The 26,403-nt window shown below is 36.9% G+C and overlaps 1 protein-coding gene across 2 annotated transcripts; it reads right to left on the reverse strand.

Annotated features, from left to right (window-relative positions):
- On the reverse strand, window positions 1-23,634 carry LOC100891398. 2 transcript variants are annotated; one of them, XM_011678633.2, is made up of 7 exons: window positions 23,218-23,634; window positions 22,117-22,160; window positions 21,524-21,593; window positions 20,828-21,130; window positions 20,276-20,437; window positions 2,369-2,606; window positions 1-2,028 (listed from the first exon to the last, which is right to left on the reverse strand). In XM_011678633.2, exons 4-7 carry the CDS (start codon window positions 21,126-21,128, stop codon window positions 1,617-1,619), a joined length of 1,113 nt encoding a protein of 370 aa, XP_011676935.2. In that variant the 5' UTR covers window positions 21,129-21,130; window positions 21,524-21,593; window positions 22,117-22,160; window positions 23,218-23,634; the 3' UTR covers window positions 1-1,616. The 2 variants fall into 2 exon arrangements, with proteins under 2 accessions (XP_011676935.2, XP_030831733.1); XM_030975873.1 differs by lacking the exons at window positions 1-2,028; window positions 2,369-2,606 and adding exons at window positions 18,283-19,201; window positions 19,549-19,786 and having other exon boundaries at window positions 23,218-23,626.
- Window positions 23,635-26,403: the final 2,769 nt, after the last annotated feature.

Raw genomic sequence — 26,403 nt, forward strand, 5'->3', positions numbered from 1 at the left:
ATGCATTTTGAGCTCTTTATTCATCCAATTTTACACAAAGTTATCTATAAAGTGGGGCAAAAAGAAGAAAGAAGTAATCGGCAAATTTCTCAATAAAACGGAAATACAATATGTTACACAAGATATACTTGTGAACTCAGCAAATGCTGGCAAGGATACATGAAAAGAATATTTATCTTGTACCTTGAAAGTTGCGCATCTTTTAAGAAACCAATTTTCATTATACATGTATATGTATTATACTTCCACAGTACCTCTTTAACACTATTGATATATTTTGTTTTTATTAATTACAAATAACAATAACACTTAATATAGATAATCACATCTGTATGAAATTGGTTTAAGTTAGAATTTCCTCTATATTCGTTCCTTCACAATAAAGAGAAATAAAATAAATAAAATGGTTTGGGTAATCGAGTAAAAAGATTATTATAAAAAATGTAGGATTCGAAATGTACAGGTAGTGCCTTTAAAAGACAAGGCTATACATTAAACATGGTCATGACAGACTAGATTATATCCCTTATTTCTTTCACAACAAAACAGGAAAGAATTTACTATAATACAGGACAAAACATTATTATAACATTGCAAAGCGTAAGTTTTGGTATAATAAAGTAATTATTTACATACATGTACAACAAGGTATTCATACAGTATTGCTTAGGCTGTATAATGCAAACGGCGAGTATCTCTCAGTTTAATACAGAACCAATAAAGTGGATTCGTAATTAAACAAAAAGTCCTATCAACGACGATAGAAAATGATAATCCTCGTTTTTTTGTGGTAATAATTATTTAAAGGTTTGAACGTCCTGTTGTAATAACTTCTTTAATATTCAAAGAAAAGTATTGCAAAAAAACAAATCAGAACATGCACAATAACAACAATTAAGCCTACATTTATTTCCGTGATATATTCATATTTAAAGCAGGTACCTAAATGAATTATACAATATACTGAAAGAAAGCGAAATTTGTAACAAAAATTATTTAAAAAAGGCAAATCGAGAAATATAGCAAATGCTAGAAGTAAATGGGCATGGTGTGACGTAATGAGAAACGATTGTATTATTTGTGTAAATGTTCACCTGAACGTAGTGTCGAGGGGCAGGTCCCACCATTTATTGAAAGGTCACTAGTCTCATAGGGGACGGGGTACCAACCTTACTAGAGAGATGACATTTGTCATACACCACTACATCTCCAAGCATACAGAGAGGGTGATACACTGCAGTGACAAACTTTGGTGTGTTTGTGTATTAATTCTTAGTTATATTTGGAATATAAAACTGGAATCTAAATCTGAATCTGACTTGTTATACTCTCAACCAGAATTATAACCATTATATAATGCACATTTGCAACTTAGCACCAATTGTTACTTTGTCAAAATATATGATTTTTTTTTTGTTCTTTGTTGATTTCTGGTATCTGCTAGGTCAAAAATCAAAAGCAATCTATAATTACCTCTTTTCCCCTTCTTTAAATTCTCACAGTCTGAATGTGTGTCTTTTATGTATACATGAATGGACCATTTGCTTTTACGTGTATATAAAGGTATAAATTCCTATGTTTTTCCCAACGGAAATAGAGAATTTGAAACGGAATTATCACTGTGGAACACTTTGACTGGCTTCATTGGAAAAGAGAAAAAGGCCGGTGTGTACTGATTCCAGACTCTCAGTGGACCTGACATTAGGTTTGACGACCTCCACCATCTCACAAGCTCGTGTAGGATCAACCCTGGCCCATACTAACTTTGTTGTTATTGGCGACGACTCCCTGTCCCATTTCTGGGCAAAGCTGAACCAGATTGCAGGCAGTCTTAATTTCTCGAAATCCCTCAAGGCCACGCTAGCTGTCAAGGTTTCCCGGAAGTTGTCCATATTGAAGACCTCAGTCTCCTCATTCCTATTCAGCTCTTTGGCTATACCGGGTTCTTGCTGAGTGCTTTGCCAAAATAGCTTGGTATCCGAAAGTCTTTTCACGTAGATGTTCCCTTCTCGCGAGTAAAACTCAAGTCTGTAACAAAATCACCATCAAAAACAAAACTGGTGAGATACAAAGGTAAACCACAAAGAATATCAAGGGGAAGGGGCCTCGGAACGATCCGGCAAAACGGTCTGGAAATCTTGATAAGGGGTGAACATTTTACGTTACAGAGATGTATTTCTTTTTTCCGCCAAATCAAGTTGTAGGGTAAATTTATAGCATTGTGAATAATCCGATGTGACCATTCTAACCAATGACATACGCTCAACTGTAGGACAACAAGTATGATGAATATTAAAAAAAATTCTTTTCAACACAACATCATTCTCAGGGGCAAATAATATGGATTTAAGAGATATTCATTTCTTACCCTCGATGGAAGCTCTTCAAGACCTTCTCGGTCAATAGCTTCTGCTTCTCGTTGACCCAAAGGAACTCTTCCAGGGAGCCGCCCTGTTCCGCAATCTGTATCCTATCTACCTCAGCTGGTACAGGGATAGGAGGTTGGTCTGATGGCTGATAATGGAGAAAGCATCCTCCCTTCTTGGTGACGACTTTCTCTAGGAAAAGTTTGGACATGAACTTGAAGCTTACCTTAAAGTGGTGATCTAAAATAACAAGAAACATGGGGAAATTTCTCAGATGAATAGGTTTTTGTAACATTTTTATATCTCATATGTACTGTTCAGTCGTCTGTTGCGTTCTTTACTATTGGATAGGTATGGGCTTTCATCGACTATGACCGACGCAGACTGTGTAGCATTCCATTTGTAATGACTCTATTGTTTTATATATTATTGTAAACTGAGTCTTATACACTTCTGTCACAGTGGCGTAGCAACAGAAAAGGTGAGAAGAGACCGAAAGGGAAAAGGGGGCAGTACGCCTGGACAACCTCTCTCATCAGTAACCTTGTTAATTCGCATTTCATTGTTAGAGTAAAATAAGTGTTCCCCCTTTTTCGGCCTTAAAAGGGAAAGGGAATCAGGATTCCCGAAATCATATTGCGGGGAGGGGGATTGTGAAATCAGAACATCACTATATAGACCAAGAGATGGGATATTATGAAGAATAATTAAAAGAAGAAAAAAACTTACTTTCCGGTAACTTGTAATCTGGGAAGTACCCTCTAGTTTCTGCAGCTGTGCCGTTTGCTGATGTACCGGATGAGGTTGGGGTTTGACTGCTGTCCGGTAGAGCCTGTCTTTGTGTAGCCATTCTACTAGCCAAAGGTCCGTAGGAGGGGTCATTTGACTGCACTGCATTCAAAACACAAATTCTTAGCAAGGTCTTAAACGTTGATCACGATCGGTTATATAGTGTTAAACTTACTATCAAGCATTAATGCTTTCTTAACAGTCAGGTAAAATGACCACCAATCAATTCAATTCATTTTATTTTCACATTTTGATAAAAATCACAATAACAAACATTTACAATACAAAGTCAATTCCAACAAATAACACAACAGAACAGAAGTATCAAAATATGGGGGGGGGGGCAAACAAAGGCTTGTCCTCAAACTATATGCGATTGGACTGTCTAGTAGAGTATGGAACAAGAGAACACTTTACAGGAAAACAATAATTTATAAACACTACTATCTATCTATCTATCTAAACTGAACCCTATACACTTCTGTCTCAATGGCGTAGCTATAGAAAATGTGACTAGAGACGGAATGGAAATGGAAATGGAAAAGGGGACAGGACGCCTAGACAAGAAAAGAGGACGCCTAGACAATTTCTCTCACCCTCCCTCTCATTATAGTAGCCTTGTTAATTCGCATTTCATTTTCAGAATAAAACCAGAGTCCCCTCCCCTTCGGCCTTGTAGGGGAGGGATTCCCGAAATCATATTCTAGGGGAGGATTGTGACATCAGAACATCACTAAAGAACAAGACTTACAAGAATAAATAAATAACAAATAAAAAAAATGAATATAACCTAAACAAATATGTCTTGATGGCGACTGTGAACGTGTGTAGAGTTGGTGCTGAACGGATGTGTGAAGGGAGGGAAAAACATGGCACACTATGAATACGTACCTTCGTAGTCTGGACTTGGGCTGGTAAGAAGGTCCTGTTGATAGGAATAGAGAATAAATCGTCACGATTGATTTCATACTATGTTTACTTAATATATATACAAAGGCGGCCCTCCCGGGGGAGGGGGGACAGAGGGGCCAGAGTGCCCCCCACACTTTTTCAAGCACCCAAAAAGTGCCCCTTTTTGAAAAGGAAAAGTGCCATTTTAACTTTTTAAGAAGTGCCCCTTTTTACATAATTATGTGCCCTTTTACTTTGACAAGTACCCCTTTTAATTTGCAAAAGTGCCCCTTCCCCTTTTCACCTCTGATAAGTGCCCTTTTATTTTCACGCGTGCCCCTTTTCCTTCGACAAGTTCCCATGTGTCTTTGCAAAAAGTGTCCTTCTAAATCTCTAGATTAAGTGCCCTTTTTCACTTTTGATAAGTGCCCCTTCACCTTTGATAATTGCCCCATTTAAATCTGAGAGGTGCCTCTTATACTGTGACAAGTGCCCCTTTTCCTTTGTAAGAAGTGCCCCTTCCCCTTTTAATGACTACCCCCATTCTAACTCGGATAAGCGCACCTTAATTTTTCAGATGTGTCCCTTTACCTTTCTAATAAGTGCCCCGTTTCCTAATGAAGAGTGCCCCCATTAAAAAAGAGCCCCTTTCTCTTTTCATAAATGCACCTTTTCATCTCTGGTAAATGACCCTTTTCAGGTACGAGAAGTTAATCCTTTTCACTTCAGATAAGTGCACCCTTCACCTCCTATAAATGCTTCTTTAAAATCTGGTCGGTGCCCAACAAATGCACAATTTCCTTTATTATAAGTCTCCCTTTTTCATTCACATAAGTGCCTATTTCCTATTCTCATGACTGACTTTTTTTCATCCCTGGGGAGAGCCTCTTTTTGAAGGTGTAAGGAGTGCCCCATTTTAACCTCTGATAATTACTCTTTGTACTTTGACACATGCTCCATTTCTTTTCTAAGTGTCCCCTTTTCCTCTCATCATTAAACGCGCCCCTAATTTCACGCGACTAAAAGCAATTTCACCCAAAGCTCGCTCGCTACGCTCGCACGCATTTATAGATGTTATACTTATGTTACTTATCGAAGGTCTTTTCAGTCTTCCGTTATGAGAATGTGCTTATAACCCCATAAGGATTGGGTTTTTTCCTTTTTTTTATTTATTTTTTTCATTTCGCACTGCGACCTCAGAAATCTTAAACTTTTTCTACGTTCGCTTCGCTCGCTCGCAAATAAATTTTCAGACTATCACACCCAGCTGTAAAGTATTATGCTTAAGCAATAACTTGTATGGTGTATAAAGTGAAACATATATTAAAATCATTCCTGATAATTTAATCACAATGTAGGATACCAATGTCTAAAAAAATGGTATATTTCGCTTTGAGATTTCCCTTAGTAGGTGCCCTTTTTTTCTCCAGAAAGTGCCCTTTTTTCTTGGTGCCCCCCCCCCACTTTGGAAGTCGCTCTGCGGCCCCTATTTATTTATTAATATATTATTTGATGGATACACTGCTGTGTAAAAATTACATTTGCATATTATATTACACGTACACTGCTATTAGAATTTTTCAATCGCCACAAAAAAAAAAAATAATAATAAAAAAAATATTGATAGGCTTAATAATTCTTGAATTGCAACATTCCTGTGTAAACACTCCCAACAATATATCAACTGAGAACAGATTGATGTGTGCAATTGAAATGGAGTAGGCCTATATCATCATCATCCACTGTGTTATTTGCTTTGATGGTGGGGAGGGGTTGTAAGTAAGGCCAACAACTATCAAACTCGACACTATCAAGGGAGAAGTATTCCCTCGTAGTATTCCTACCCACTCCCTCTCCCCACCCCCCCCCCCCCATCTATATCTTATTACGTCTTTTAAACATATACTAAGGAACTTTGACAAACTGATACCTTGAACTAGCAAGAATTAATCCTCTCCTTTATTAGGAAATTTCGTGGAAAATTACCTTGATTTATCAAAATCCCGAACTTTTTAGGAATTACTATTTCGGGTTTAGAAAATGATATTTCAAACAAATTGTCCTAAAATCTTTGCAAACCATTAATAACTAAGATAAACAATATTACTTACCGACAAGTCAATTTCGTCAAGCAGCGCACTGTCGGCTGTAAAAAGATATAACGAGAACGCAAAACACGATGGAATTTATACTGCCAATTTTAAGGTAAATAAAGTTTGCATGATTTAATCAAACAGATAAAGATTGCAAAGAACATAAACAGTAAAAAAAAAAGAAAAAAAAAAAAGACTGCCCAAATGCTAAAAGTTATTGCCTATTCGTGAATTTGAATACCTTAACGTTCATCAGGGCGGTGCAGGTGCGAATTTGAATGATTTGAATGCATTTACGTGCAATTTTTTTATTTGAACGTGCTTTTTACACGTTTACGTGAGAAAATCATGAAATCGCATGCTAATACAATTAAATTGAAAGAACTAGTTAGCTTGCTTAATGTTGATATTGGTGATCATTCAAATTCGCTCGAAATTGAATGATCGCATCGTTAAATCGGATGCAATTCTGATGAAATTGGTCGGGAAAACCTATACCTTAACTCTTTTTTTTTTTTTACGATTCAGCTATATTTTCCGTTGTACTTGCAATGGTCTTTTGCATTTAGAACAAGATAACTATCATTCAATATTACACTTTTTTTCAATTATCATTATCAGAATAGAAGACAAAGGAGATTTTGTTTGTTTATTTGTTACTTTTTACTTTATTTCAGATGGCTTACCTTATATCCGAACTTAATTTTATATAGCTTATTTAACGCTGAAATCGGTTTCTCTAATCTGTCAATATTTTCTCATTTAGACGAATTCGTTCATTGATTCGTGCAATCTTGCTGGTAACTTACGAGATCAGAGATTTTTATAAAAATCTTTGATTTGAGTTTATTCGTCCACAATGTGGAAATATGCTTTCCACCAGCATTACAATGATACGAGAAACAGAGTACAATAATATGAACATATGGACAATTAAGCAAGCAATTTCAGAACAGAAAAGATCTCGTCATTTCACATAAATAATACAAAATTGTTTAAGCCATCCAAAATTGTTAAACTTGATTAGATGATTAGAAATATCTTTGAAATAGCTTTATGATAACAGTTTATAAATTCAAATAATTATAATCATTATTGCTATTGTTAATATTATTATTATTATTATTATTATTATTATTATTATTATTATTATAATTATTATTATTATTATCTCTTAACGAATTGGTTGAACATGTGGATAGTTTGGTACGAAGGATTGGCGGAAGCGTGCTCGGTTTGTGCGTGGGACGTTTAATCGAATTCCAGAACGGTTGAAAGAATACTGGGTGTTGAGAGGGTGACTTTGATCTTTCATGATTTTGTTTGTTTTGGACATGATCGAGTCTCTGTTCGAACAAACAGTTTATATCAGCCAAATCATGCCCTATCACTCTCTGTGCCGCTCGCCGCACCCGGTCTAAGCGAGTCCGGTTTTTCTGGGTCCCATTTCCGTAAAAGCAAATCACGTTGTATGTTAAAATGCTTTGTATTAGTGACTGATAGAACAAAACCAGAATTGTTCTGTCAACGTGAATATTTTTCATCATTCTCAGAAAGTAGAGTCTTTGGTTTCCCTTCTTACACAATGTTTGTGTGTTTTTAGTCCAGTCTAAAGTGTTGGTAACTATGCTTCCCAGGTACTTGTACTCCTTCACCTGTTCAACCTCCTTATTATGAAGAAATAACGGATCGTGTTTATTTGATTTTTTCCGAAAGTCAAACACCATTTCCTTTGTTTTAGATACGTTTAAGTGGAGGTAGTGCGCATCACACCACTCAATGAAAGCCTTCACCGTTGTGACATAGTCATTTACATTCTCATCAGTAAGATGTCCAGTGATTACCATATCATCAGCATATTTTATGATATTACAATTTTCATTGTCACTGATAATTTTACTAGTATACAGGGAGAAAAGGGCGGGGGATAAAACACATCCCTGCGGGGCACCTGTACTAATTACCTTGGTACAAGATTTAATCATTCCCAATCTTACTGCCTGAGGTCTTTCTAGCAAGAAATTGTGAATCCATAGAACAAGTTGGGGAGAAGCATTCATTTCCAATAGCTTGGCAGCAAGAAGGTGAGGCATAATTGTGTTAAAAGCACTGGAAAAATCTACAAAGAGTGCCCTTACAAAACTCCCACCGACATCTAGGTGTTTATAAGCCCCATGAAGGAAACATCCCAATAAACAGAACACTAAAAAGTAACCTCTTTTGGGAGTGTATTTTAAGTGATTTTAAAGTATAGTGCCTTTTGAACTAGATTTAAACGTTATCGACACGTGCCTTCATTTAAACAAAAAAGGTACTCCTGTTCACGTTTTCATCTAACTTAAAAACCACCAGTTTATCACGCGACTGGAGTAACGTGATTCCAATTACCTCTGTAAATCAAGTGTTTATGACCAAATAACCACTTGACCAAGCAACGAGTTTTTTGTCAGTTAACCGATGGTGGCGATAAATACGTAATTATTTGGTCTTGTAAGCACCTTTATTGATTGGTTTCACAGGTTATCCAAAGTTGATGGTAATAATCACGTTACTTACACCGGCTAATCGTCTTATTGTTCTGTCCGTGAATCTCTGGTTATATTCAACTAGTAATTCTGAGGTGTCTTACACACCTCTTTAAAAGGTTTCAAAGTTACCATAAATTTCTTGGTTATGATCACGTGGCTCAAGCTGATTACTAATCTAAGCTGTGAAAACGTGATATGTAGGTGTGAAAATTAGTAATTATTAAGTGTTTTAAAACACCTTTTTAAATGGTAGTCAAAGTTGCCATAAGTTCCGCGGTGATGACCTCGTGACTCAAACGGATTATTGATCTAAGCTGGTTATACGTGACTTTTAGGTGTGAAAAATTAGTCCATTATTAGGTGTCTTAACACACCTATTTAAATGGTTTCAAAGTTACCATAACTTTCTTGGTGATGATCACGTAGTTAAAACTGATTACTAATCTAAGCTGTAAATCCGTAATATTTAGGTGGGAAAAATTAGTAATTATTAGGTGTCTTAAAACACCTATTTAAATGGTAGTCAAAGTTGCCAGCAGTTCCGCGGTGATGATCTCGTGACTCAAACGGAATATTAATCTAAGCAGGGCATACGTGACTTTTAGGTGTGAAAAATTAGTCATTATTAGGTGTCTTAAAACACCTATTTAAATGGAAGTCAAAGTTGCCATAAGTTTCGCGGTGATGATCTCGTGACTCAAACGGATTATTAATCTAAGCTGGGCATACGTGACTTTTATGTGTGAAAAATTAGTCATGATTAGGTGTCTTAAAACACCTATTTAAATCGTAGTCAAAGTTGCCAGCAGTTCCGCGGTGATGATCGCGTGACTCAAACGGATCATTAATATAAGCTGGGTATTCCGTGTTTTCCATGTGTGAAAATGAGTTATTCTTGGGTGTCTTGATGGTTTCACAGTTACCATTTAAGTTCCGTGGTGATAATCCCGTGACTGTTGGCATATTTCTATGTTCACCAGTTGATAACTGACTGTTGGCATATTTTCATTGCACCAGTTGATAACTGGAGTGTGCATATTTCCAGTTGCACCAGTTGATGACTGAGCGTTGGCATATTTCGAGTTGACCCAGCTGACACCAATTCATTTGCATATTGAATATGGGGTGCGTGCAGATCTATGTTTTTTAAACAATTTATCTGAATTTACAGCATATTTATTAATTACTGATGATTTAGTTATTTGCAATTCATTTTGAAAATACTACAAATATAAATTACCAGTTATTAGGACATTTCGCTACTTCGTATAAATTACAATTAGTTAAACATGAATAAGGGAAACATTAACTGTGAACTAAAATAATTTTAATAAAGTACAAGTACACGAAACTTTTTCGAATAATTCAATTATGTAAGTCTACTTATTACCAATGCCCTTACATTGGAAATACAGAAGTACCAGTATTGAAGTATTGTTGCTGTTCAACTGGTTGGAAGTTTTACCAAATGGTTCTAATGGCTCAGCTAGACCAGTTGAATTATAACTGGCCTGGATCAACTGGATCATTTAGCCCATTTCAATTTCCAGGGTTACCAGTTGGCATTAAATGGTTCATCAACTGGACCAGTTGCAACTAGCTTTCTCGTCTGGGATGTTTGCACCTACCCCCCCCCCCCCCCCCCCCCACCCAACCCCCTCTAATCCCAAACTGCTTCCGGCGCGCCTGGAGGTAATTATGGAAGATCCAAGACACGATGTTCAGAAACGGGATGAGAATGTCATTATTTTGGTTCATTTATTGTGTAACATTTGCGTAATTATTGGGTTGAACGCGGGTTACAGTAACATCCTTCCTCTTCGACGTAAATTCCACGTGAATGAAGAACATGATTCATCTCAAGTCAGCCTCGTAATATTCACGTGAATTTCACGCAGATATTTTGACTAAAACTATCACTAACGCTTCACGTGTTTCTGTGACGCGATAATTTCGTGTATGAAGATGTAATTTCATAACCAAACAAACACGGGAGTATTAGGTTTACCAACCATGGTCTCCAAGGTAGGGATAATCACGTTATTATAATGGTGATATTGCAGTGACAATTGCGTGATTTAGTGTACGTGTGTTTTAGGTTACCTAATGCAATAAACGTATTAACACATTTACGTAAATGTCCGGTGTTTGAAGAACGTAACTCTCCTCAAGACGATACCTTGATATTGACGTGATTTTCACGTGATTTTGTTTATTGGGATAACACTGCATCGTCGACACCTCTGTTTTTGCGGTATGCAAACTGCAGTGGGTCGAGATGCTTACCGACCTTGCCGATGGAAATCAATACGATACTATAAACAAAACTACTTGATAGTGCAATACTTGTTTAAATCTTTTCAGGATGTTCCTCCTTGGAATGAAGTGAAAATCCCTTTTTTGTTTACAGAAGACGCTATCAAGATACAGCAGTCAAATTATCAATAATCATTCCCGTTTATAAATTTCAGGATATTTTCTGATCTGAATCCATCTGTAATAGCCACTATCTAATTTTGAAAATATTTTTTGATTTATTATTATTATAAAATAAGTATCAAGTTATAAATAAAAGTTAATTTGGCTAACAATAGAGCATAAAACAGCCGTGAATTAGCAATATTTTTTGTAATGGTTTTAGATTAATATCAATAATCTAATACAGCCTATATTTAGGCTTTACATAATGGCGGCAATGATTAAACAAGAAATCATGTATTTATTACATTTTCATAAATATAGTACAATGTGAGCATGACATTAAACTGACAATTCTGACGAAGAAAAAAGAATTTAATACAAGCAGGTAACATAAAGAATAAAAGAAAAAAGGAGATCAAGGAACTGAAGAACATACGTGTTATACCTAGCAGAGTCATTCAACTTACCAATCAAATATTTCTAAGAAATTTTTCCAGTGTAGGGTGTACTGAAATAGCGGCGAGATAAAAGCAAAATCACGACGAACGAAACCGAAGATTGTTGAACTGATCTCTTAATAATATTGTCGTTTGGAAGTGCTGGTCTACAAATATTTCCATCGACATAGAGTTGAATATACGGCACTTCAACTGATCGCAGAGAAAGAATGCAGTTTGGTATATTCTTCACATGTTATATAGGCAAACCTAAAGCCATAAACTGATGAAGGAAATCCCCGATTTCGTATAAGGCTACGATTATTCTAAATTCTTGCCATGTTTTGCTGAACAGCCAGCTTGAATGGTGCTAATAAATAAAACGTTATCGCCCCCGCGTTCCTCGACCAGAGACTAATCGCAAACGTAAGAGAATGCGAGATGCGCGCGCATACATTAGTGATTCCCAGAGTATTGCGATATTTGGATTGGACGGCTCTTGTGTATTGCGCAATGACTGTATGCACTAACAGGTTAAGTTTAGGACATTGCGCAACATGAGGGTTTATATTTGGTTCACGACTCACGAGCATGTCATTTTGACATGATTTACCAAAATCGAACTCTCTAGATCGACCACAACAAAATCACCACGTTGAAATGAAAATATAAATGTGCTTCTAACTTTGCACGTTTCATAATTTGTTTTCCTACTTTTTAATCACTATAATCACATTGATTATGGAAATACATATAGATTGTCCAAAAATTTGATTACTACATGGGCTAGCGCATCTTTTGAAGTACAGACTTGCTTCTAGAATATATAAAGGTACTTTTTCATGAAAATGACGTTCACTATAATCATTTTACACGTATATGATTATTATCATTATTATTATTATATACATTATATAAAAGAAAATGTCCATAGAAAAATGTTCTTAGATAATTATAGAAATAACAGTTTTTTCCTTCAAATATGGCAAATATAGTTGTGATTTTTCAGTTCAATTTTCATTTATTTTTCTCCTCAAGACATCAACAGATAAAAATACATATCAAAACTTTTATAAGATGAATAATAAAAAGTGAGGAAGGCAGTAAAAGGCAAACCCTTTAATTTTTGTTTGAACCTACCAGTATATTGCTGAAGCCCATTCGGGGAAAAAAATCAAAGTCAAATACATTCATGGACTCTGGGATTGACGACTGATCATCTCCGTCATTCATGATGGACATAATGATGTGGCTGGATGAAAAAACACGAAAATATGATTATGCATAAAGGCATTTTCTAGAAGAAAAAATAGAAATTGAAACTTATAAAATTCTTTCTAAAGATCTATAGTGAATATCTAGATATTGGTATCTGGCTTCAGTATTGCCCTTTTTTTAAATCGAATATCACGATTTTTATATTTATAACGAATTGCGTTCAACGGAAAAACCCGAGGGAAATTGCGACAATATGTAACTTCAGTATTGACATAAATTATGCTTACGAGTTGGTAAAAGTCATGAAAACAGTAATCTTTAGTTTTTAAAATGAACTTAAAGCCATTTCTTTGAAAACTGCACCTATCAGTACGTGACTTGAATTTAAAAAAAATATTTTGATAGTTATGCATCTGCTAGCAGCATCGTAAAGTTGTACACATAGCATTAGGTTACACAATGTTCCCGGCGACCACAATGATTTATGTGGTCTGTTTCTTTGTTTTTCAAATGTCTGTTTGTACTGTGTCTTTGTATGCTTCTTTGGCAGCTTATCTAGATTAGATGTGCTCGTAAAATATGAAAGTTCTAGGGACCTATCCATTTATCATGACCATGTTGGATATGATGTGAAACGGTGCCGTAGATCGAAAGTATGGAGGCCGGGGCGACCGACCGAGTCACAAGATTGTATATCCTCCTCCTAGGGCTGATAATAAAAAGTAAGATAGTAATTGTTATATAGTTCATATAAATTAGTTCTTTATGCGCTGACAACTCTCTCTCTCTCTCTCTCTCCAGGTTTTAGGCAGTTTATTACTGTCAGATGAGTATATTTTGATACCTTATTTGTGACACTGGCAGGTCACTAATTGGCAGGGGGGCCAGGGGCTCAGGGGTTTATGGCAATTAATGACGGTCAGATGAGCATCAATGGGGCCCACCTTAGAGCCCTTGGTGGGGTCCAGTGGGTAGAGCCCCAGGTAGCTCAGGGGGTTTTAGGTATTTAATTACGGTCAGATGAGCATCCATGTGGCCCTCCTTACTGCCTTTGGTGGGGCCAGGGCAGAGCCCCCGGAAGCTCAGGGTTTTTAGGTATTTAATTACGGTTAGAAATTGAGCATATTTTGATACCTCATTATTTGTGTGACACTGGCAGATCACTCGTTCTTTTTTTTTCTCTCTTGAACACACTTTTTTTCAAAATGTGAGGGGAGCCCCCGAGCCCTTACGTTCTGCAGACCCTGACATGAAGGCTCTTGAAAAAGTAAAATATTTTGCCCGACTGTAATTTTGGGAATTTATAATTTTCCAACAAACGCATACTGTAAAAAAGAATATTTTACGAAAGAAATTGAGAAAATATCCCGGTAAATCATGTCATTTTAACCAACATTCGTAAATCATTGGTATCGAATTAGAAATAAACCATGTTTAAATTATATTTGGGGGCATCTCCCCCCCCCCCCCCAACAGTACGCAAGTGTTCAGGTGCTTACGTCGCCTCATCCCTATAATAAAAACACACACGCTTTTTATTTTATTTTTGGTTGAAAATTAAAAACCATTTTTACTTCTTTACTGCTAATTTTGTTTTTCTTCTCATTTTTCATTCTCTCTCTACTCTTTGTCTCTTCCTCTTCATTGTTATTATTTTTTTTATTTCACTCTCCTTCATTCGATCTATCCCTCTTCCCCCTTCTCTCTCTCTCTCTCTCTCTCTCAGTCTCCCTGTTTCTCTTTCTCTCTCTCTCTCTCTCTCTCTTTCTCTCTTTCTGTGTGTGTGTGTGTGTGTGTGTGTGTCTCTCTCTCTATCTTTTTCCCTCTCTCTCGATTGTGACGGATATATCTATCATCATAGTACATGTACACTCATTTCTCGTATTTCACCCCCCCCCCCCCCCCCCCCACCCTGGGAGGTTCGCAAAGAACCCCATTGTTTTACATTTTATTCTGCATGATAATCAAGACAGATTCGCCTGCCAAGATATCCCGGGGAAAAAACATTTTGATGATTTTCCGATCATGATTACCATTATGAGCAGCATAATAAGATATTTGAAATAACTAGAAACTGTATTTCCTTGGAAATTTTTGCAAACCAAATGATATCAGGCACATACAGAAAAAAAAATATTAAACGTACAATTATTCAATAAGAATATAACCTGTCCTCTTAAACTTAAAATAATTCGAAATGGCTACATAACTCTTTTAATGCATTTGAGCTCTTTATTCATCCAATTTTACAATAAATTATCTATAAAGAGAGCAAAAAAGAAAGAAGTAATCGGCAAATTTCTCAACAAAACAGGAATAGAATATGTTACACAGGATAAACTTGTGAACTCAGCAAATACTGGCAAGGACACATGAAAAGATTATTTATCTCGTACCTTCAAAGTTGCGCATCTTGTAAAAAGCCAATTTTCATTATACGTGTATATGTATTGTACTTCTCAGGCGCGTACGCAGGGGGAGGGTTTGGGGGGTTAACCCCCCCCCCCCACCCCTTTGGTAATTTTATGTTTGTAAACCCCCCCCCCCCCCTAAAAACCTAAAACCCCCCCCCTTTTAATTTTTTTTTTTTTTAAATAAAAAAATAAATAAATAAAAAGAAAATAATGCCCACGGCCGACCTTAAAAGGTGACCTTAGCCCCCCCCCCCCCCCCAACTGAGCATAATGTAAAATTCGGCTGAGTCGTTGCGAAATTTTCGGACCGATTTATAAATGTTAACCCCCCCCCCCCCCCCCTTGAAAAAATCCTGCGTACGCGCCTGGTACTTCTACAGTACATCTTCAATACTATAAATACATTATGTTACTATAAATTAGGAATTACAATGAAACTCAGTATAGGTGATTCCATCTGTATTAAATAGGTTTAAGTAATAGTTTCCTCTACATTTATGTGTTCTCAATAAAAAAATTAAAAAAGTAAATGAGAAGGTTCGGGTAATCGAATAAAAAGATTATAATAATAAATATAGGATTCTAAATGTAAAGATAGTGCTTTTAAAAGACAAGGCTATCAATTTAACATGGTCATGGCAGACTAGATTATATCATTTATTTATTTCTATAGCAAAGAACAAAAGAGGAAAGAATTAACAACAACGCAGGACAAAAAACTTAATATAACATTGCAAAACGTAGGTTTTGGTATAATAAAGTAGTATTTACACACAACACGATATTCTTACATTATCTTTTAGGCAGTATAATGCATATGGCGTATGCTCTCATTTTAATACGAAACCAATAAAGTGGATTTGAAATCAAGGTAAGAAATAAATATGAAGTTAATTAAACAAAAATTCCTATCGACGACGATAGAAAATGATAGTCCTCGTTTTTTGTTGTGGTAATAATTGTTTAAAGGTTTGAATGTCCAGTTGTAATAACTTCTTTATTCAAAGAAAAGTATTGCAATATACAAATTAGAACATGCACAATAACAACAATTACATTTATTTCCATAATATATTCATGTTTAAGGCATGTATCTAAATGAATTATACAATATACGGAAGGAAAGCGAAATTTGTAACAAAAATTATTAAAAAGGCAAATCGAGAAATATAGCAAATGCTGGAAGTAAATGGGCATGGTGTGACGTAATGAGAAACGCTTGTTGCAATGACGACCTTCGTCATTGCCTTGTTTTCGTTCACATTCTGCCCCATTAATATTCTCCTTTTCCTCCTTTTCCTGTTCCTTATCGTCAGAAAATCGCATTCGTTTTGCACGTAGTGTTTGTTATTCCTGGTTCGGTGCTTTCCTCATGTCCTTTTTCTTTCAAATTTCATAGGCATGGTCTCTAACATCTCATCAAGGTCACTACATTCTTTGATTTTCGAAATCACTCATGCATAACCGTCCAGGCGCCATTTTGTCCGTTTTTGGTCCATTTTAAGGCCTTTCTGTCTTCCTTCCTATCTCCACTATCCTAGATCCTACAAACTTCTAACAAATTCCTCTAGATAGTCTAATAGATGTTCTTTCATCTGCGACGTATGACCTGACCTTCAAAATGCCATCTTCGTACTCAAAATTCAAATCTGAAACTGACTCCGTCAAAAATCTCTCAAATTCTTGAAAAATGGACCCCTAAAAATCTAAAACTGCCATAACTTTCTCATATAAATTCCGTTTTGTGTTTTAATCTCACATTATCTTTATCTTATAATTGCACATAGCCATGCCAAATTTCACGCTCCAATGGCTTTGCACAACATAAATAGCGCCCTCTAAAGTTCTGGGAATTGGCTTTCTCTCTGTGGCCGTATCTCCATAATGGCTTGGCAAACCCGTACCCTTTTTTGGATTTAGATACTTGAAGATATGCCCTTTCCAGCCATATACAAAATTATATACCCTAACACTGACCAAATTTGAGAAAAATGCCCTCCAAAATTGCCATTTTCGAGAAAATTCGAAAATAACTTCAACTTGCTCTAAAATGGCGATCTTTATACCTATATCAGTGAAACTTGGCGGATATATGTATCCATATACGTGACAACTGTTTGCCAAGTTTGGTAAAATTCGAACATGTCAGCGCAAAGTTATCGCCCAAAATGATGAAATTACTATGCATTACGTAATAGCGCGTTTAATGCGTGCAATACATTGCGCGCAGATAACAATGGTGTCAAACTGACCGCAATGAAGTGCCCTTTCGAATGATACCAAGTATACTATATGTTCACACAGAAATTGTGAGTAAATCGTATTTGAACAAAGGTCACTACACGAATTCCGCCGAGTTTCCGCCCGAATCTAACACGTATCGGCTATGACGTCATTTTTTCAGACTGCTTTTCGCCCCTTAAACGTCCTTTTTTTTCCTTGAAAATTTGCAGTGACATGCCGAGTTCCAATACGCAGGGCACCTCTTGGCCGGATTTTTGAAATTGGTCAAGGGGGCCATTTAAGACGCCATTTTGTCCTATACATTTATTTTACATCACGTGTTTCGATAGGATTATCATAGAAAAAAAGAGAGTGGTTTACAATAACAACCATGAAATTCTCTTTCTAATGATACCAAATACGGCCCATAAAGAGACGTAAAGAGAGAGAGAAAAAACAATTTAACTCCGGCCATAATACAGATCCTGCACGTTTTCCGCCCATTCATTACACGCATTGTCTATGGGGCATATCGGGTTCACGCTTTTGGCCCCCAGAACGAACTTGATTGCAATGTCAAACATGCACCAAATCCCATTGGTTTGTGCACGCAGTGCTTGCGAGCCCTTTCTAGGTTCTTTCCCCTATCCCAATTTCTTTCAAACTTCGTAGGCATAGTACCATCCCATCAAGGTCACTGTTGATGCCTTTCTTTCGCCCTACCTATCTCCAATATCACAGAAGCTACAGACTTCGTGCAAATCTGGATAGTCCGAGAGAAGCTCTTTCGTTTGACACGTAGAAACACGGCGTCATTGCACGCACATCGTTCTGACACGATTGCATTTCTAGTATTATTTATGTTAATGTTCACCTGAACGTAGTGTCGAAGTGCAGGTCCCCCCCCCCCCCCCATTCATAAAAAGGTCAATAGTCTCATAGGGGGACGGGGTACCAACCTTACTAGAGTGATAACATTTGTCATACACCACTACTGTCTCCAAGCATACAGAGAGGGTGATACACTACAGTGACAAACTTTGGTGTGTTTGTGTATTATTTCTTAGTTATATTTGGAATATAAAACTGGAATCTAAATCTGAATCTGGCTTGTTATACTCTCAACCAGAATTATAACCATTATATAATGCACATTTGCAACTTAGCACCAATTGTTACTTTGTCAAAATATATGATTTTTTTTTTTTGTTCTTTGTTGATTTCTGGTATCTGCTAGGTCAAAAATCAAAAGCAATCTATAATTACCTCTTTTCCCCTTCTTTAAATTCTCACAGTCTGAATGTGTGTCTTTTATGTATACATGAATGGACCATTTGCTTTTACGTGTATATAAAGGTATAAATTCCTATGTTTTTCCCAACGGAAATGAGGAATTTGAAATGAAATTATCATTGTGGAACACTCTGCCTGGCCTCATGTGAAAAGAAAAAATTGCTGGTATGCATTGATTCCAGACTCTCAGTGGACCTGACATTAGGTTTGACGTTCTCCACCATCACACAAGCTAGTGTAGGATCAACCCTGGCCCATACTAACTTTGTTGTTATAGGCGACGAATCCCTGTCCCACTTCTGGGCAAAGCTGAACCAGATTGCAGGCAGTCTTAATTTCTCGTAATCCCCCAAGGCCACGCTAGCTGTCAGGGTTTCCCGGAAGTTGTCCATATTGAAGACCTCAGTCTCCTCATTCCTATTCAGCTCTATGGCTATACCGGGTTCTTGCTGAGTGCTTTGCCAAAACAGCTTGGTATCCGAACTTCTTTTCACGTAGATGTTCCCTTCTCGCGAGTAAAACTTAACTCTGTAACAAAATCACCATCAAAAACGAAACTGGTGAGATACAAAGGTAAACCACAAAGAATATCAAGGGGAATGGGCCTCGGAACGATCCGGCAAAACGGTCTGAAAATCTTGATAAGGGGTGACCATTTTACGTTACAGAGATGTATTTCTTTTTTCCGCCAAATCAAGTTGCCTTTGGTAGGGTAGATTTATAGCATTGTGAATAATCCGATGTGACCATTCTAACCAATGACATACGCTCAACTGTAGGACAACAAGTATGATGAATATTAAAAAAAATTCTTTTCAACACAACATCATTCTCAGGGGCAAATAATATGGATTTAAGAGATATTCATTTCTTACCCTCGATGGAAGCTCTTCAAGACCTTCTCGGTCAATAGCTTCTGCTTCTCGTTGACCCAAAGGAACTCTTCCAGGGAGCCGCCCTGTTCCGCAATCTGTATCCTATCTACCTCAGCTGGTACAGGGATAGGAGGTTGGTCTGATGGCTGATAATGGAGAAAGCATCCTCCCTTCTTGGTGACGACTTTCTCTAGGAAAAGTTTGGACATGAACTTGAAGCTTACCTTAAATCGGTGATCTAAAATAACAAGAAACATGGGGAAATTTCTCAGATGAATAGGTTTTTGTAACATTTTTATATCTTATATGCACTGTTCAGTCGTCTGTTGCGTTCTTTACTATTGGATAGGCATGGGCTTTCATCGACTATGACCGACGCAGACTGTGTAGCATTCCATTTGTAATGACTGTATTGTTTTATATATTTTTGTAAACTGAGTCTTATACACTTCTGTCACAGTGGCGTAGCAACAGAAAAGGTGAGAAGAGACCGAAAGGGAAAAGGGGGCAGGACGCCTGGACAACCTCTCTCATCAGTAACCTTGTTAATTCGCATTTCATTGTCAGAGTAAAATAAGTGTTCCCTCCTTGTCGGCCTTAGAAGGGAAAGGGAATCAGGATTCCCGAAATCATATTGCGGGGAGGGGGATTGTGAAATAAGCACATCACTATATAGACCAAGAGATGGGATATTATGAAGAATAATTAAAAGAAGAAAAAAACTTACCTTCCGGCATCTTGTAATTTGTGAAGTACTTTTCACCTTTTGCGGTTGTGCCGTTTGCTGAGGTACCGGATGAGGTTAGGGTTTGACTGCTGTCCGGTAGAGCCTGTCTTTGTGTAGCCATTCTACTAGCCGCATGTCCCTGTGAGTGGTCATTTGACTGCACTGCATTCAAAACATAAATTCTTAGTAAGGTCTTATACGTTGAGCACGATCAACGCTCAGAAGTTATCGTAGTACATGTGAACATGCAATTATTTAATCCACGATGGCACCTCATACTGACGCACAAGATCATCATCAAGGAAAGCTTCTGTAAGGGATTACCATTTCAAATTTCAAGGTATCACGTTTCTCACTTTCCTACTGCTGATAGGGCCTATTTGATAATCAAGTAATCTAAATTTCTAATACTAATACTCTAATAAGTGGAGAATTGCTATAACTCTGCTATACTTCTGCTTGACAGTTTCAAGTCAAACTGTCAACCAACAATAAAAAACATACATCTATTATAAGACCTATTACCAAGTCAATGTCGCTGATCAAACTCACTTGAGGCATTTCTGGTTCCATCCAATTCAACGGATCCAAGGCTCTCTCTAAGGGCATTAGGGTCCGCCATCAGCGTTACTCTGACATCCTCTGAGTTCACCCGCATGGGTTCACTCTCTGCTAGACTGCTATCAATCCTCTCATCATCATCGGGACTGACGACGTGGACAGGGTGGGCCTGTGGAGCCATCGGTGACATGACGCTAAGCATTGGGTCGCTGGAGGGACTCCTAAGAGCCAAGTATTCCGGACTTAACTGGAAAGCGGCTCCTTTCGTGGAATCTGCCTCCATAGCGTCCATTGCTGTACACGCAAAACAATATTGTATTTGTCACGTTTTATCAACCAAGTAAAGAAGAGTATCAAAATAGAGAGATGATACAGAACATAATTATGTATAGGTATACTTTGTACATACTTTAAATAGTTTTGGTAATAGTATGTAGATGCAAGTATTCAATTTTATATTTGTATCAAAGCATAACTGCGTGTGTGTGATATTCGTGTGTGCATGTGGGTGTGTGTGTGCGTGCGTGTGTGCGTGTGTGCGAGCGTGTGCGTTGTAAAGGTATTCGTTTCCCATCGCTCGAAGAAAATCATCCTTAAATATGGAGAGGTTCATGAATGTAAGCTTTTACTTTGTTTATACATTGCACACTCACTGCTGTGAGCTACTGTAATACAATGAATACGTACCGTCTACGTTTGTAAATCCGTTGTTTGGACTTGGGCTAGTAAGAGAGTCCTGTGGCGAGGAATCCAAGAACTAGAAAAAAAATCGTCGTAATTGATTTAATAAGATTTTAACATAATTATGTATATTATTTGGTGGATATACTGTTTTGTCGAATTTACAGCTGCATAATTATCCAAAATGTAAACTGCTATCAATATTTTTTCAATCGCCACAAAACATGATTAAATAAAATAATAATATTGATAGGCTTATTCTTTCTTGAAATGCAACGTTCGTGTATAAAAATTCCCAACATTATACTAACTGAGGGCAGATCGATTGGAGTGGAGTTCTATTTGATTGGATGGTGGGGAGGGCCCCAAGGGGAGAGGGTTGTATGTTAAGCCTACCACTCTTAAACTCGACATTATAAGAGGATGTATCCCCCCCCCCCCCCCCCCCCCCCGTTGTATTCCTACACCTACATTCTTTCATTTATCAAAATATTGAAAACTATAAGAACTAAAATTTCGGGTGTAGAAAATGATATTTCAAGCAAGTTTTCCTGAAATCTTTGCAAACAACTAATAGCTACTTAAATGAATATACTCACCGAAAAGTCAAGCCCCAAGTCGTCAAGCGCAGCAGAGTCTGCGGCTGTAAGAACATATAAAATAACGCAAAACACGATGGAATTTATGCTGCCAATTTCAACAAAATAAAGTTAAATTTAAAGAGGTCATTAATGTCATAACTCTTTTTTGTTTACGATGCAGCGATATGTTCCGTTATACCAGTCCGTCTTGCTATGATTTTTTTTCATCTTTTGCATTTAGAACAAGATGACAACCATTCAATATTACCACGATTTGTTAAATATTATTAGAATCGAAGACAGAAGAGATTTTGTTTGTTTGTTACTTTTTACTTTATTTCAGACTGCTTGCATTAGATCCTAACTATTTACTTTATGAAGCTTATTTAACGCTTAAATCGGTCTCTTTAATCTGGCAACGTTAAATCAATCTCATTTAGACGAATTCGATCGTTGATCAATTTGTGCAATCTTGCTGGTAACTAACAGGACCAGAGATTTTTAACAAAATCTTGCCGATGAAAGTCGATATGATACTCCAAAATTACTCTATAATTGTATAAATCTGTTCAGGATGTTCCTCCTTGGAATGTAGCGAAAATTCAACAGTCAAGTTGTCTTAACAAATTAAATTATCATTCCGTTTATGAATAACAGGATATTTCTTATTTGAATACATCTTTAATAGTCACTATTTTAATTTTTCAAATGAGTAGCAAATTATTAATACAAATTTTTCTGGCTTACATTAGACCATAAAACAGCGGTGGATTAAAAGCAAATATTTTAAAAATTGTTTAAGTAGTTTAAGATTAATATCAATAAATTGTAATTGAATAAGCTAGAAAATAATGTACTAAAATTCATGATCGAAATCTAATATGTATTTAGGCTTAAAATAATGGCGGCAACAATTAAACAAGAAATTATCGATTCATTACATTGTTATAAATAAAGTAACAATGTGAATATGAAATTAAATTGACAATTTTATTCTGAAGAAGAACATGAACTTGATGCAAGCAGGTAAAATAGACAATAAAAGAAAAAAGGAGATCTTGGAACTGAAGAACATAAGGATGCTATACGTGCTATACCTATAGCGTTCATTCAACTTACCAATCAAATATTTTTAAGAAATGTTTCCGGTATACTGAAATAGCGGCGAGATAAAAGCAAAATCACGACGAACGAAACCGAAAGTTGAAACTGATCCGGTTATTATATTGTAGTCAGAAAGCGCTGGTCTACAAAAATTTCCACCGACCAAGAGTTGCATATAAGCATGGACCTACTACGATATAAGGCACTTCAACTGAAAACAGAGCAAGAATGTACTTTATTATATTCCTCCCAGGTTATATAGGCAAACCTGAATCAATAAACTGATGAAGGCAATCCCCAATTTCGAATAAGGCTACGGTTATCGCAAATTCTTGCCATGTTTTGCTGAACAGCCAGTTTGAATGGTGGTAATAATCAAAACGTAATCGCCCCCGCGTTCCTCGATCAGAGAATAATCGCGAACGAAAAAGAATGCGAGGTGCGCTCGCATACATTAGGGGATTCCCAGAGTATTGCGATATTTGGATTGGACGGTTCTCTGATATTGCGCAATAATTGTATGCACTTGGAGGTCAAATTGAGGCATTGCTCAACATGAGTGTTAACCGTTGGTTCACGAACATGTCATTTGGACATGATTCACCAGAATCGAACACTCTTGAATCGGCGCCACGAAATCTCAATGTTGAAATTAATATAAATGAACACTTCGGATTTGGTGACATTTCACAACGGATTTCAATTAATTGATTCGTTTTCTTATTCTTAAACTCCTCGTATTGATAATCACATGGATTATGGGATTATGTTTAGATTATCCCATAATGTTCCTCATCTTGTTTACAGAAAATGAGGTTCCTCGAATATCATTCACGCTCCACAATATCTCCCTCCCTTTCCCATTCAATATTCGCCATGGGGACAATTGCCAAATATTGCGAGCGAGCAAAGCAAACGGTAATGAAATTGATACTTTACGTACTGAAATGCGAATTCGTCATTTAAAAAAAGATGACAACTGCACAATGTTCATGCCTGCATATTAAAAATTTCATATTATCGTAGGCCTTCAGCCTCTAACTCACCCCCCCCCCCCCCTCCCCTCCACACCAGCCATGTCTCATACGCCTATGATGTTTGATACCTTCAAGAGCCGGTAAATGAAAATCCACTAATATTTTGATTTAATGTTGATGGGGTTATAAATTAGATTACCACACGGCTAGCGCATCTTCTGAAGTACAGACTTGCTTTAAGAATAAAGAAAGTTACTTTTTCATGATTATAAACGTTCCCTATATTCATTATACACGTATATGCTTATTATTATTATCATAATAAAAGACAATGTTGATGTTCTTATATAATTATAAAAATAATTCAATTATGGCCAAAATTCATGCGATTTTTTTTAACCTACCATCATGTTGCTGAAGCCCATTCGAAAGATAAGAGTAAAAGGTGTCATCTAGATCCATGAACTCTGCATTTGACGACTGATCGTTATTCATGATGGACATTATGTGGCTGGAAAATAACACGAAAATATTTTTTTTTTTTTTTTTTTTTAAATGACATTGGAACTATAACGAGGTCTTTCTAAAGAACGATAGTACGACAACATTGTAGTCAATATCTACATGTAGATACCGACTTTCGGATTAATGTTTTTCTAAGCTTGAACCCCACCTCCCCCCCCCCCCCCCAACTCTCTCTCTTTCTCTCTCTCTCTCTCTCTCTCACTATCTCTCCCTCTCTTGCAATCTCTATTTTGTTCGTAGTAATAACAAATTCTTGTACAGCTATTTATCGTATTTCTTACCATGCAAATATTCATCTTTTTGATCTTTTGATTGTTTGTCGGTTGTTGTTGTTGTCTTTGGCGTTGATGGTGATGTTGTTGTTGTTTGTACTTGTGTTTTGTTTTTTTGTAATTTGTCCTTGTTTGGATGTTTTTGTTGCGTTTTATTTCTGTTAAAAGTCGCAAGCAAAATAAATATCATTTCGATATGCTGTTTTCTATGTTGGGCAATCTACATCAATTTATTATATATGACCATTACTGTGGAGGGGAGGGGGGGTTCTCAAATCGACTGAGGGGTTTTCTGGTACATCGACCTAGTACAAAATCATGCAAACTTCCTTCTTAATTTACATACTCTTTTTCGCAAACGATATACCCTTCTACAGTACAGTGTCCATTGCTCTACCATCATTTTCCAATAATCCCAAATAAAATCAATGGTAATCTGATAACAGTAGACAGTAAATCAGTAATAATTAAAGACCAACCAATCGTCAGGCCTGTACAGACACGTCATTTCATACTCGAGAGCAGTAAACACCCTAATAGGGCTATGTGGCACGATATGCCTATTTTGGTTTTGGGGAAAACCGGTTTTCGGGTTTTACCCAACTTATCTATTGTCATATTACCAAGCAAGTCCACCCCCCACACTCAGTGTTAATTAGGGTACGCGTATGCATGTTCCCTCCTTGGTACCCCCCCCCCCCCCCCCCCTAAGTCCGGTGTGTAAAGTCAATACGGGCCGATTTTTTTGTTTTTGTATTACGAGCCGGACTTTGCTGCGTGAAAAGTATCCCTTTACCGGACATTTTGGGAACATGAATGCGGTGCCTCCGTTCCCGGAGTGGAGGGGGGGGGGGGGGGGCGGGCAAGCAAGAATGTCGAATGGTGAACTGTAAGAGGCACTTTCGATGTCGTCGTCGCTTTCGACGAGCAATGATCACTCGACATCAGCGAATGGTAAGAACCGGAATGATATTTCGTGTGGCCTGAATCCTGAACATAACCAATGTTGACATCTGCTAGGATATATTTCTCAAATCGTTCGGTTTAGCCCTGATGGCTAAATTGCCTTGATATTTAATTATACCCACTGCTGCACACATACATTTCTTATCTTGTCGGATTGTTCATTTCTGAATCTCGGAATTCTCGGTCTTTCTCTTGACATGCCATTAATAAGGACATTTCTTTCTATTTTGTAATTTACAGATTCTTCAAGAGCTCATCATTTTTTACTTTAAGTCACGTTTAGTAACAAATGAGATAAAACTTGTTGCAATTCAATGGAAATCAAACTTCCAACGGAAGATATTTTGAACAAAAACAGAAATTCAAATGTTAGTAGCCATACGAACAACTATTGATTTATTAAACTTTATATTTATCTTGTGTTGTAGTTTATTCATTAAAATGCGATGAAAAACATAAGT

This window comes from Strongylocentrotus purpuratus, unplaced genomic scaffold (assembly GCF_000002235.5).
Source record: "Strongylocentrotus purpuratus isolate Spur 01 unplaced genomic scaffold, Spur_5.0 spur5_scaffold_8, whole genome shotgun sequence".
In the NCBI taxonomy this organism is placed as follows: Eukaryota; Metazoa; Echinodermata; class Echinoidea; order Camarodonta; family Strongylocentrotidae; genus Strongylocentrotus; species Strongylocentrotus purpuratus.